We start from the raw sequence: 13455 nt of genomic DNA, 5'->3' as shown, positions 1-13455 counted from the left end.
TAGAAATGCTAAATAGTAGTAGTAGTAGTAGTCTTTGACCCATTACTTCGCACTCCCAGTGTCTGAATGAGCCACCTCAGCCATCAGGGCTGATGCTTCCTATGCCAACATCGATGGACCGGACTCGGCACAAAAAATATTTGCTCAGTGGATCTCCCTGTTTTTCTGGGTCACCTTTTGCATGTGCAAGCAGAGGACACAGGAATGAGTATTGTGGTCTGGCCCCAAGCAATGGAGACACCAGTTATGGGGATCATTCCCAGAGATGACCTGATCACATTGGAAATAGTGCTTAAAGCCACTGGGAACCTTCTGGGACACGGAAGGAAAAACAGCTGACACCAAATCAAACGGCTCCAATGGTGAGTGTGAAAAAAGGCCACTCACCCCCGAAAAAGCTTGATGCTACCCGGCCGGAGTTAGGGCCTAAGGGGGCCAACAGAACCGAAAAATCAAGGAAGCAATGAAGAAAAATTAGAACCCCTCCCCCCACACACACATACCCACAGAAGGAACCACGAAGCTAAATGCACCGAGAGACCAAAACCACAAACTCTCTTCTCTGAAAAAAGCAGACTGCTAGTCCAATGCTCGTACACGCACAGTGGAATGCTGCCAAAGCCCTCTTAAAGAGACAGAACGATGGGCAGCCTCCGCACCAGGCTCTGTCAGATGATGTCACCCAGTTGTGAAAAAATATGGCCTGCTTGTCCTGAGTATGCATATTATCTGTGTTTGGAAACTCAACAACAAACTAAAGGCTGGCAGAGCTGAAGCCTGATAGCCATTTGGTAACCTACCAAAAATGTTGATAGGTAAATTATTTTATGGTTGCCAGTAACCTCAGGATTTCTGTTTAATACGTTGTATTATTTTGTCATACAGTACTCTGATTTTTCTTTCCTACACAACTCCCTGGAGTATATGCAGTGCACATAATACCATCAGTAACAGAGGTACTAGGGGAAGCAGCTGGTAGGCAGTGAAGGGGTCCTTCCGTGCTGTGTTCAAAAGTGCCCCTATTGTCCCCCTCCCCCCCATTTTTTTAAAGCATGGTGTACAGGGGGAGCAATGTTCCCTCTAAACTGTGCTAAACATCCATAGCTCAGTAAAACTTGGACTAGCTATAAACATATAGTTAAACTACAGGCAAACAAGTAGGGAAAGCATATAGAGTATGGCTCGTGAAATTCTTTCCAATCTCGTTCACATCAACTCAGTCCTTAGAGAGAACATTACCTATTGCATCTTCCAGGTGCACCAAGATTTGTTTCAATGGCTTTAAAAGCCATCTCTGGCATCCTCTTCAGAAAAACAATCCTAGGAGGAACCAGACCTACCACTACAAAACTGGCAATGGAGAACAAATCAACAAAGGGTGGGAATGACCACAGAAAAGCTGAACCAGGATGAATAGCCAGAGCCTTTATTCAGAAAAGTGAAGAAGGTAAAATTACGTATAATCATACCTGATAATTTTCTTTCCATTAATCATAGCTGATCAATCCATAGACTGGTGGGTTGTGTCCATCTACCAGCAGGTGGAGATAGAGAGCAAACTTTTGCCTCCCTATATGTGGTCATGTGCTGCCGGAAACTCCTCAGTATGTCGATATCAAAGCTCCATCCGCAGGACTCAGCACTTAGAGAATTACACCCACGAAGGGACACTCTGCCCAGCTCACCACCGCCGAAACGGGGGAGGGGAATTAACCCAGCTCATCCCCACACAAGTGGGGGAGGGGAATCCGTCCAGCTCATCCCCGCGGAGCGGGGGAGGGACACCACACCCGCCGATGCGGGGGGATCTGGCTTATCCTGCAACCGCAACCGCGGGAGGAGCTGACTGACCCTAACACCGCCGAAGCGGGAGGGGTACAAAGCTGCCCTACAGCCGCACGAAGCGGGAGGGAGTGCCGGCAGAATTTATGTCTCAATCCAGCCCCGTAAAACGGAGGGGAGAGGAATGCAGCAGCTCACTGTAACACAAACTCGTCTCAACTCTTGAAGAATCCAAGTGAAAGAAAAACTTGAACACGAAGTCCTCCTGAAGTAACTGAAGGCTAAACTTGAACCTAAAATTCAACCAGAATATAAACAGTACAGATATCTGGGAGGGGCTATGGATTGATCAGCTATGATTAATGGAAAGAAAATTATCAGGTATGATTATACATAATTTTACCTTCCATATCATCAAGCTGATCAATCCATAGACTGGTGGGATGTACCGAAGCAGTACTCACCCAGGGCGGGACATAGAAATCCCTGACCTCAACACTGAAGCTCCAAACCGGGCCTCCGCCCGTGCAGCCACAGTCAAACGGTAATGCTTGGAGAATGTATGAGCCGAAGCCCCCGTTGCCGCCTTGCATATCTCTTCCAAGGAGACGGATCCGGCCTCTGCCAACGAGGCCGCCTGAGCTCTCGTGGAGTGAGCCTTCAGCTGGATAGGTGGCACCTTCCCCGTGGCCATATAAGCCGCTGCAATGGCTTCCTTGACCCATCTTGCCACTGTAGGCTTAGCAGCCTGCAGACCCTTACGAGGACCTGCAAACAGGACAAACAGATGATCCGATTTCCGGAAATCATTGGTCACTTCCAAGTATCTGATGATGACTCATCTCACATCCAGATATTCAAGAGCGGAGTACTCCTCTGGGTAGTCCTCCCTACGAAAGGAAGGGAGACAGAGCTGCTGATTCACATGGAAGCGAGAAACAATCTTGGGCAGGAAGGAAGGCACTGTGCGAATAGTCACTCCTGCCTCAGTGAACTGCAGAAAAGGCTCTCGACATGAGAGCGCCTGGAGCTCGGAAACTCTTCTGGCTGAAGTGATAGCCACCAAAAAGACTGCTTTCAACGTCAGGTCTTTCAGAGATGCCCTCGACAAGGGTTCAAAAGGCGGCTTCTGCAATGCTCTTAGCACCAGGTTGAGATTCCACGCAGGCACCACTGAGTGCAGAGGAGGGCGCAGGTGATTAACTCCCTTGAGAAAGCGCACCACATCTGGCTGCGAAGCCAGGGAAGCACCCTTCAGGCGGTCCCTGAAGCAAGCCAGAGCCGCTACCTGGACTTTAAGGGAACTGAGCGACAGGCCTTTCTCCAGACCTTCTTGCAGGAACGCCAACACTGAAGAAATTGGAGCAGTGAAGGGAGAAAGTGAGCCTGCTTCACACCATGCTGCAAAGATACGCCAAACCCTGGCGTAAGAAGTAGAAGTAGAGCGCTTCCTCGCTCTCAGCATAGTGGCGATGACCTTGTCTGAGAAGCCCTTCTTCCTCAGACGCTGCCGCTCAATAGCCAGGCCGTAAGACCAAAGGGAGAGGGATCCTCCATCACCACGGGACCCTGATGTAACAGGCCCTGCTCCACTGACAGCCGCAGAGGATCGTCCAAGAACGCCTGAGCAGATCGTTGCCACTCTCCGGGCTCCAAGGTATGGCGACTGAGAAAGTCCGCCTTGACATTCATGACTCCGGCAATGTGGGCCGCTGAAAGCTGCTCCAGGTTCGCTTCCGCCCACTGGCAAAGACTCATAGCCTCCTTGGCTAGAGGGGCGCTCTTGGTACCTCCCTGGCGGTTGATATAGGCCACAGCCGTGGCATTGTCCGACAGGACCCGTACAGGCTACAACACCAGTACCGGGATGAACTCCAATAACACCAACCGAATGGCTCTGAGTTCCAGGAGGTTGATAGACCACTTGCCTCTGCAGGAGACTAGAGCCCCTGCGCTGTCCTTCCCAAGCAGTGGGCTCCCCAGCCCATCAAAGAGGCGTCTGTCGTGACGACAATCCACTCCGGGGTCACCAGAGGCAATCCTGCAGACAACTTGTCTGTCTGCGTCCACCAGCTCAGCGCCTTGCGCACTGCTGGGTCCACGGGAAGGCGCACAGCATAATCCTCCGACATCGGAGTCCAGCGCAGCAGCAGAGATAGCTGTAGTGGTCTCATATGAGCCCTGGCCCAGGGCACTACTTCCATCGTGGCCGTCATAGAGCCCAACAGCTGCACGTAGTCCCAAGCCCGAATAGGAGAGGCTACTAGGAACTAGTCCACCTGAGCCTGAAGCTTGACAATCCGATTGTCTGGCAGGAACACTCTGCCCACTTGGGTGTCGAATCGAACTCCCAGATACTCCAGGGACTGAGTCGGGCGCAGCTGGCTCTTCTTCCAGTTGATGATCCATCCCAGGGAGCTCACAAGAGCAACTACCCGGTCCATAGCTTTGCCGCACTCTGCATAAGAGGGGGCTCGGATCAACCAGTCGTCCAGATAAGGATGGACTTGTACTCCTTCCTTTAGCAGGAAGGCCACTATGACCCCCATTACTTTGGAAAAGGTCCGCGGAGCAGTAGCCAACCCGAAAGGGAGGGCTCTGAACTGGAAGTGTCGTCTCAGGACTGTAAAACGCAGAAAGCGTTGGAGAGGAGGCCAGATGGGAATATGCAGGTACGCTTCCTTGATGTCCAAGGAAGCCAAGAACTCTCCTGCCTTCACTGCCGCTATAACAGAGCGGAGAGTCTCCATGCGAAAGTGCCTCACTTTCCAGGCCCGATTGACCCCTTTGAGGTCGAGGATAGGCCGGACAGAACCTCCTTTCTTTGGAACCACAAAGAAAATGGAGTAACGTCCCTTGCCAATCTGATTTTTTGGCACCGGAACGACCGCACCCAGGCGGATCAGGTTGTCCAAGGTCTGCTGCACTGCCACAGCTTGACCGGAGACTTGCAGGGAGAGAGTACAAACCCGTCTCTTAAGGGTTGGCAGAACTCTAGCTTGTAGCCGTCTCTGATGACTTCCAGCACCCACGCGTCTGAAGTTATAGTGGTCCACTCGCCCAGAAACGAGGACAGCCGTCCTCCAATCTGCACTGGGGCGTGGACCAAGGCCCCGTCATTGGGTACGAGACCCTGGGGGAGGACCGGAGGGAGCACCTCCGGGACGGCGGTCTCTGCGAAAGGAATGCTGCTTGGGGGAGAATTCCTCTTGAAGGAAGAGGGGGCAGAGGAACCCGACTTGCCCGGGCGGTACCGACGGGCTTCCAGCAACCGTCCTCTGGAGGTACCGGGACGAGTACTAGCCCGAGCCCTGACCTCTGGTAATTTCTTGCCCTTAGACGTGCCGTTTTTTGATCGGTCACGATTTTGTCCAGCTCGACCCCAAAGAGCAGCTTGCCTTTAAAAGGCAATCTAGCCAGGCGGGATTTAGAGGCGTGGTCAGCAGACCAATGTTTCAGCCAAAGCCACCGCCGCGCAGAGACTGTCTGAGCCATGCCTTTAGCTGAGGCTCTCAAGACATCATACAGCAAGGCTGCCAAATAGGCTAAGCCCGATTCCAGGGCCGGTCAATCAGCCCTCAAGGAAAGATCCGAGGGGGAAGCCCGCTGCACCATAGTCAGGCACGCCCTGGCCACATAGGAGCCGCAAACTGAGGCCTGCAAACTTAAAGCAGCTGCCTCAAAGGACAACCTTAAGGCCGCCTCCAATCTTCTGTCTTGGGCGTCCTTTAGGGCCGTGCCACCTTCCACCGGCAACGCCGTTTTCTTAGTCACCGCAGTGATTAAAGAATCCACGGTAGGCCACAGATAGGCCTCACGTTCACTCACAGCCAAAGGATAGAGGCGGGACATAGCCCTAGCCACTTTAAGGCTCATTTCCGGGACATCCCATTGAGCCACAATTAAGGTGTGCATGGCATCATGCACGTGGAAGGATCTAGGCGGGCGCTTCGTCCCCAGCATAATGGCAGAGCCAACAGGGGCTGAGGGAGAGACGTCCTCCGGAGAGGAAATCTTCAAAGTGTCCATGGCCTGTAACAACAGGTTGGGCAAATCCTCTGGGCTAAAAAGCCGCGCTGCAGAGGGGTCATCCGCTCCATCCGAGCGGGGATCTATCTCCTCCAAGGAATCCGCAAAGGACCGTTGGGAGACCTCAGACACGCTGCCCTCATCTACATCGGAGCAGACAAAGTCCTCCAAGGCCTGAAAATCAACCCGAGGGCGTTTACCTCTGGGAACCTCAACCTCTTTATCAGAAGAGGGAGCAGGGGCAGCGTTTTGCATGAGGAAAGCCTGATGCAGCAGCAAAACAAACTCGGGGGAGAAACCTCCCAGACTGTGCACTTCCGCAGCCTGGGCAACAGCCCTAGACGCACTCTCAACCGGCGCTCGCAATAGCGGGGGAGAGACAAGCTGCGCATCCAAAATGGCGTCCGGCGCGAAACTCCGCGAAGGAGCCGCGCGGGAAGAACGGCGCTTAACTTTAGCCGCTTTGTGCCGTCGCCCAAATTAAGGGCGTTCATGGCATTAATGTCTCCAACCTCAAGGGCGGCCCACGAAGAAGCCGTCCGAGCCGCGTGGCCGGCCAAGATGGCGGAGGCGAGGAGCGGGGGATGGGCGTTTATGGTGGGAAAAAACCGCCACGCCGGAGGAACGACCGGGACATTCATCGGTCACTAAACTGTCACCCATCAAGGGCGAATCAGGTTGTAAAACCCCCGCATCCCCTCTAGAAGCGCTCCAGCGATCTGGGGAGCGACCCTTTGCGCCCTCGCCCTCCGACGCCATATGCCACGAGGAGAAGAATCGGGGAACCCCCTGCCCGCTATAAAAAGGTAAAATTACCTGCTTGCCGCTCCGAGCTGTAACGAACTGGTGTCCCAGTGAGTAGCTGCAATGAACGTTTAAAGAAACGTCGAATTAAACGCCTTTAAAGACGTTTAAAATTTTTTTTTTTTTTTTTTTTTTTTTTTAAACGGAGCCAGCGGGAGGGGGGAGAAAAGGAGGGACCTGGCACCACCAGGTTTGCACTTGCTCAAAAGAGCCCTCAACCCCAGGCCTCAACAAAACCTAAGGATTAGGCTTGGAGGCCTAGCCAGAGCTGCTGCTGTGTGTGACCACCACCTGCTGAGATAGAGAACATACTGAGGAGTTTCCGGCAGCACATGACCACATATAGGGAGGCAAAAGTTTGCTCTCTATCTCCACCTGCTGGTAGATGGACACAACCCACCAGTCTATGGATTGATCAGCTTGATGATATGGAACAGGCAAATATAATGAACCTAACACGGGCTGTGTTTCGATGATTGGGCCTTCCTCAAGGGTCCTCTGAACAGGCTACTACTATTTATTTATTTGTTGCACTTGTATCCCACATTTTCCCACCTATTTGCAGGCTCAATGTGGCTTACAATGTTCCGCTATGGCGTTCGCCATTCCAGAGTAAAAGATAACAATTGGAGTTGCATAGAGAACATGGATGATATAATAGGATTAAGCAAACAGATATAGGAAGGAAACAATTCAGAATATAAGGTAGAGTGGTAATGTGTTACATTACAGTTATTGGTCGATGTGGTATGCCTTGTTGAAGAGATAGGTCTCCAGAGATTTACGAAATTTAATTAGTTCGTAAATTGTTTTTAGTTTAAGTGGCAATGCATTCCACAACTGCGTACTCATGTAGGAGAAGCTAGACGCATGTGTTAATCTGTATTTTAGTCCTTTACAGCTGGGGAAGTGCAGATTACGGAATGTGCGGGATGATCTTTTAGCATTCCTGGGTGGCAAGTCAACCAGGTCTGACATATAGGCCGGGGCATCTCCGTGAATGATTTTATGGACTAGAGTGCAGACCTTGAACGCAATGCGTTCCTTAAGTGGAAGCCAATGTAGCTTTTCTCTTAGGGGTTTTGCACTTTCATATTTTGTTTTTCCAAATATGAGTCTGGCTGCAGTGTTCTGGGCTGTGTGAATATTGTCAATAAAAATGGCTCTGGGAAAATCGCAAAATGCACAGGTATCCAAAACTGACGTTCCAAAGCATAATGCCTGTAAAGGCTCTGGCTACTCATCCTGCTTCAGCTTTTCTGTGGTTATGTCCACTATGACCTTGTTCTCCTTGAGTGCCTCCTTTGCTCCATGATAATCTAATAGTCCAACCGACTCCCTCATAAGCTTCTTACTTCTAATGTACCTGGAAAAAGGTTTTCAAATTCTCTTTTTAACTTTCTTGCCAGTGTTTATGTGTTGTTTCTGGTTTTCTTTATTTGGATCCCTTTTCCACTTTTTTGAAAGATGCTCTAACCCAAAAAGGACTTTTTACCACACTGTCCTACTGGGTCTCATCATTAATTGGCACATTAAAAAAAAAAATCACATTTCCTAATTTAACATAACATCTCTATTTTTTCAGCTTTATGTTTTTAATGCAAAGTGCTCATGGTTCCCTTTCTGGAGGAAAAAAAAGGTGGTATTTAAGCATAAAAATAGATCTTATATGAGTTCATTCAGTTCTCTTGTTTTCTCAGCTCTTATGTAGCTCAAGACTGGTCCAAGTTACAAAACCTCACCTTACACTGCAAGACACTGTGAAGAAGACCTTCACTACAAAACTCCGTCTCATCCTCAATCACCATCTTCCTCTACAAGAAAACAAAGAACACAGGAAAGATGAAAACAACAAACTGACATCCAAAACAAAACTGACAACATGTAACAGTGTTCTCAGATGACAGCAGGATACCAGTCTCCACACATACTAGATGACGGCAGAAAAAGACCTGCATGGTCCACCAGTCTGCCCAACAAGATAAATTCATATGTGCTACTTTTTTATTTGTACTGTCCTCTTCAGTGCACAGACCGTATAAGTCTGCCCAACACTATCCCCGCCTCCCACCACCAGCTCTGGCACAGACCGTATAAGTCTGCCCAGCACTATCCCCACCTCCCAACCACCAGCCCCGCCTCCCACCACCGGCTCTGGCACAGACCGTATAAGTCTGGCCAGCATTATCCCCGCCTCACAACCACCAGCCCCGCCTCCCACCACCGGCTCTGGCACAGACCGTATAAGTCTGCCCAGCACTATCCCTGCCTCCCACCACCGGCACTGGCACAGACCGTATAAGTCTGCCCAGCACTATCCCCGCCTCCCACCATCAGCTCTGGCACAGACCGTATAAGTCTGGCCAGCACTATCTCCGCCTCCCAACCACCAGCCCCACCTCCCACCACCAGCTCTGGAACAGACAGTATAAGTCTGCCCAGCACTATCTCCGCCTCCCAACCACCAGCCCTGGCACAGACCGTATACACGGGCGATGTCACTGAATAAAGATCGGGGAAGGAGAGCTGCAGGAGAGTCAATACAGGATAATTCACAGGGGGTACATATCACAATCACAAGCAGTAAGGGCAGGCTGGATATCTGATGCTCAATGTCCTAAGTGTCAAAGAGATAATAACACTTTTTTGCGTGCATTTTGGCGATGTGATCGAATAAAACACTTTTGGAAAATGTTACAGAAATATCTTGAACAACTATTGGGACATGGACTGCTTCCCTCCTGGAGGGGAGTGCTTTTGAATAAAAGCAATGCTTATGGGATCTCAGCCAAAAATCAGGAGTTATTCTTGTGTAATGCCCATGCAGTGGGGAAAAAATGTATACTCAGACATTGGCTGCAGGCTGAGCCACCCTCCTTTTGGTACTGGAGAAATAGGTTCCACGAGCTAATGCTCTGGGAGGCCAGGGAGGCTTACGGTAACCCAAAGAAAAGAAAGGTCTTTGTTAATATATGGCCTAAATATTTACAAAATATCTCCCACAAGGCTAGAACTGCAGTGCTTAACAAATTGGATACGTCCTAGATAGTGAGACATCCAGCAAATATTGGCTCCGGATTTTGGACCGGTTAAGACCTGTAATAGATATTGCTAGTATAATTACCATGAAATAAGTAGATAAAGGTAAAGGAGTAAAATAAAGGGGAGGTTTGGGGGGGGGGGGGGGGGGGGAGGGGGAGGAAAGGATGTAAAATAATGATGATGATGTTAGACTAGATGCATATGTACAATTATGATATGACTGAATGTTTACAAAATGTTTGACTTTATTGGTTTTGTTTGACGTGGTACATCATCAATAAAAACCGCTGAAATATAAAAATCGGGGAAGGTGTTGTTCCTTTGTTCTCCTCAGAGATGATTCAAAGTTTCCAGATCCTTTTTAAGGTGCTTTAAATATGTGTGGGACTGCAGTTAGGTGAGCCCTCCCTCGATTCTACTATTCTGGTAACGCCAACTCTTTAGGGAGGCAAGTAGATTTGTGGAGGCTTGTATCCTCTTGTCCTTTGAAACCACCATTTACTACTAAACAACTTGGCTTTTTCAGAGGACGTGAAAATCCGTATGTGTTTCCTTACAAGAAATGCTGGGAAATACAGAATGATGCCTTTATTGGCAACAAAAAGAGAATCCACGGAAGTAGAGAACTCAAGAAGTCCCACGGAGTAACTCAAGATAAAAAGGGGAGTGGAAATAAAAACCAGGATTCCCAAAGACTAGACCACATTGATAGTGAAAACAAAGCAAAGTTTACTGAATGACTCGACACAACGTTGTGTTTCGGCCACAAGGCTACATCAGGAGTCTGTAAGTATGAAGCAAAACTCAATGATGGATAATGTTGATTTGTGGATTGAGTCCAAAGTAGATGAGAATCCAGAAATGATAGATTGTAGTGGTCTTAAAAAAGACCGTTGTGAAATATCTATCTCGAAAAGAAGTGTCGCTCTTTTTTAAGACCACTATAATCCATCATTTCTGGATTCTCATCTACTTTGGACTCAATCCACAAATCAACATTATCCATCATTGAGTTTTGCTTCATACTTACAGGACTCCTGATGTAGGCCTTGTGGCCGAAACACAACGTTGTGTCGAGTCATTCAATAAACTTTGCTTTGTTTTCACTATCACTGTGGTCCAGTCTTTGGGAATCCTGGTTTTTATTCCCACTCCCCTTTTTATCTTTATTGGCAACAAGCCACATTTACATTTTATACATACATACATATTTAATTATTGGCAATCTGCAAATCATATAACGTAAGTACATAAGTATTGCCATACTGGGAAAGACCAAAGGTCCATCGAGCCCAGCATCCTGTTTCCAACAGTGGCCAATCCAGGTCACAAGTACCTGGCAAGATCCCAAAAATGTACAAAACATTTTATACTGTTTATCCCAGAAATAGTGAATTTTCCCCAAGTCCATTTAATAACGGTCTATGGACTTTTCCTTTAGGAAGCCGTCCAAACCTTTTTTTAAACCTCCGCTAAGCTAACCGCCTTTACCACATTCTCTGGCAACGAATTCCAGAGTTTAATTTACACGTTGAGTGAAGAAACATTTTCTCCAATTCAATTTAAATTTACTACATTGTAGCTTCATCGCATGCCCCCTAGTCCTAGTATTTTTGGAAAGCGTGAACAGATGCTTCACTAGGGTGGAGTTGGATTCTAAATAAGAACTTAAGAACATTATAAGCCTGTTAGGTGTGTGGCTGGTTATGAGTGATAGTTTGGTATTGCAATGTCTGTTGTTGAATTGTCAGTCTGTAAAAAGTAAAAGAGGTATGTTGTTGGATTTGATGGATGAGGTTACGTCATTGCTTGTTTTTATGATGGAAACTTGGTTGTAAGATGAGAAGGGTTCTTATTTGGTCCAATGCATGTCTCAGTAGGTGTTCTCCTTTTCAAGGTCATCAAGAAAGGGTGGGGGCATAGCTGCTGTGGGTTGTATTACGGACATTCCCATGGTGCAGCTTTCTGCTTTGAATTTGGCTTACAAGGGTGGTGACATCTATTTATGCTGCAGGATTTTTTTTTTTTACTGTCCACCAGGTTTATCTATTTCAGTATGGAATGATATATATCAGTCCATGGCATTTGTTGGTCCACTATTCAAAATTAGTTGATGTCGGAGATTTTAATATACGTGTGGATGATGCTGACTCAGCCAAAATGCAAGATTTTTTGGCTGTTTTCGTAGGTTTGACACAGTGGGTGAGCGCTCCTACTCATGGGGAAAGGGCACACCTTGGATTTAGTTATTTCATCTTCAGATGTTTCTCTTTATCGGATGTTTCAACGCAGTTATTGTCTTGGACGGATCATTACGCTATGCAGTTTCAATTGTGCTGTGAAGAGAGCGAGTGGGGTTTTTCTGATTCTCATTGTTACTGCTCTCACCCGGTGGGTTCAGTTGATCCAGAGGGGTTATATCCCTTGTCAGTGGGATTCCTGGAAAATTTTGTACAATTGTCTTTGTTGGAGCAGGTGGTGGTGTGGAATAGTGAGCTGTGTCACTGTGCCAATGTGTGTGAAGAGTTTGCAGGTTCAGTCTAAGCCTTGTTATCATAAGGGGTTATATTTGACGAAAAACCCGCTGCGGAGAACAAGGAGACAGTGGAGAAAATATGGGTCTCCAACTACTTTGGCCTTGTATACGGGGATGCAGCGGTATTACAATCGTCAGCTGAAGTTAGCAAAGAGGCAATATTATTTGTCTCTTATGATACCCGCAAAGAGGTGGTTTTCTATTTTTTTTTTAGTTCTTGTTCGGGGGATAGGGGGCCTCATTGAGGCTTATGTCGGCTGTGAAGGATCTTGCTCAGTTCTTTTGTACTAAGGTTGTCACCTTGCAAAAGGTTTTTCCTACTTCTGATAAGGGGGTGGTTGTACAGGTATGGATGTTGTACAATGGAGTGAATTTCAACTGCCCTCTTTGACATCTTTTGAGAAAGATATGAAGGATAGGCATATTATTTATCGTAGGCTGGATCCCTTACCATCTCAGTGAGTGCTCGTCTCAAAACATGGATTGTTGGCGTATTTGATGATTATGCAGAGTTTGACCACTGGGTTGCTTCCTGTTTGTTGGAAGCAGGCGGTGGTTACACCTATTCTGAAGCAAATTCCTCAACCTGAACTTCCCCAGTTGTAAAGGAATTAAATACAAACAGTCATATGCCACTACTTTTGCGTACAAAAGCACACAGATATGGAACGCATTACCCATGGCCCTGAAAACCATGGATAATCCAACCAACTTTTGCAAATCTTTGAAGACACATCTCTTCAACAAAGCCTACAAAAGTAATCCTCAATGAAACAAATCATTCCTTAAACCACTCATGTGCATCAAAAAAAACACCTCTCACACTACCTTACCTAACACCTTTCCATCTAAATCCCCATTTACCTTCAGCCTATTATCGATTGTATTTAAGATCTTGTAATGACTACATCATAATCACACTCTGTGAGCCACATTGAGCCTGCAAAAAGGTGGGATAATGTGGGGTACAAATGCAATAAATAATAAGTTGTTGGATAGGTTGGCAGTACCTTTACCTACATCTGCTGTAAGTTTGGACTGGTATAGTAGGATCAGTAAGGAAGCACCAATTTTAGTCTACTTTGCTTCCTAGAAGTCATTCCAACAAGCACGTATTTTCCACTAATTAGCATGGAATGTTCACTAAACTTAAAGCACACTTTTTTCCACACTAATGCGTCATTAAATATAGGAGTAAAATTAACACTGAAAACAAAAATGCTGAAATCTGACTAAATAAGTGAACCAAGTCTGGTGTGCTT

The 13455-nt window shown here is 47.5% G+C and overlaps 1 protein-coding gene across 1 annotated transcript in view; it reads right to left on the bottom strand.

Moving 5' to 3' along the window:
* CMTR1 (cap methyltransferase 1) overlaps positions 1 to 13455 on the bottom strand; it is a gene marked incomplete at its 3' end in the record, with an annotated part of 151237 nt that overhangs the window by 93559 nt on the left and 44223 nt on the right. Inside the window, 1 exon segment of the mRNA XM_030195764.1 lies at positions 8358 to 8429. Coding sequence (XP_030051624.1) covers positions 8358 to 8429 — 72 coding nt within the window.

This window comes from Microcaecilia unicolor, chromosome 3, assembly GCF_901765095.1.
Source record: "Microcaecilia unicolor chromosome 3, aMicUni1.1, whole genome shotgun sequence".
In the NCBI taxonomy this organism is placed as follows: Eukaryota; Metazoa; Chordata; class Amphibia; order Gymnophiona; family Siphonopidae; genus Microcaecilia; species Microcaecilia unicolor.
The sequence above is the reverse complement of the archived record's forward strand: the minus strand, read 5'-3'. Positions and strand labels throughout refer to the sequence as shown.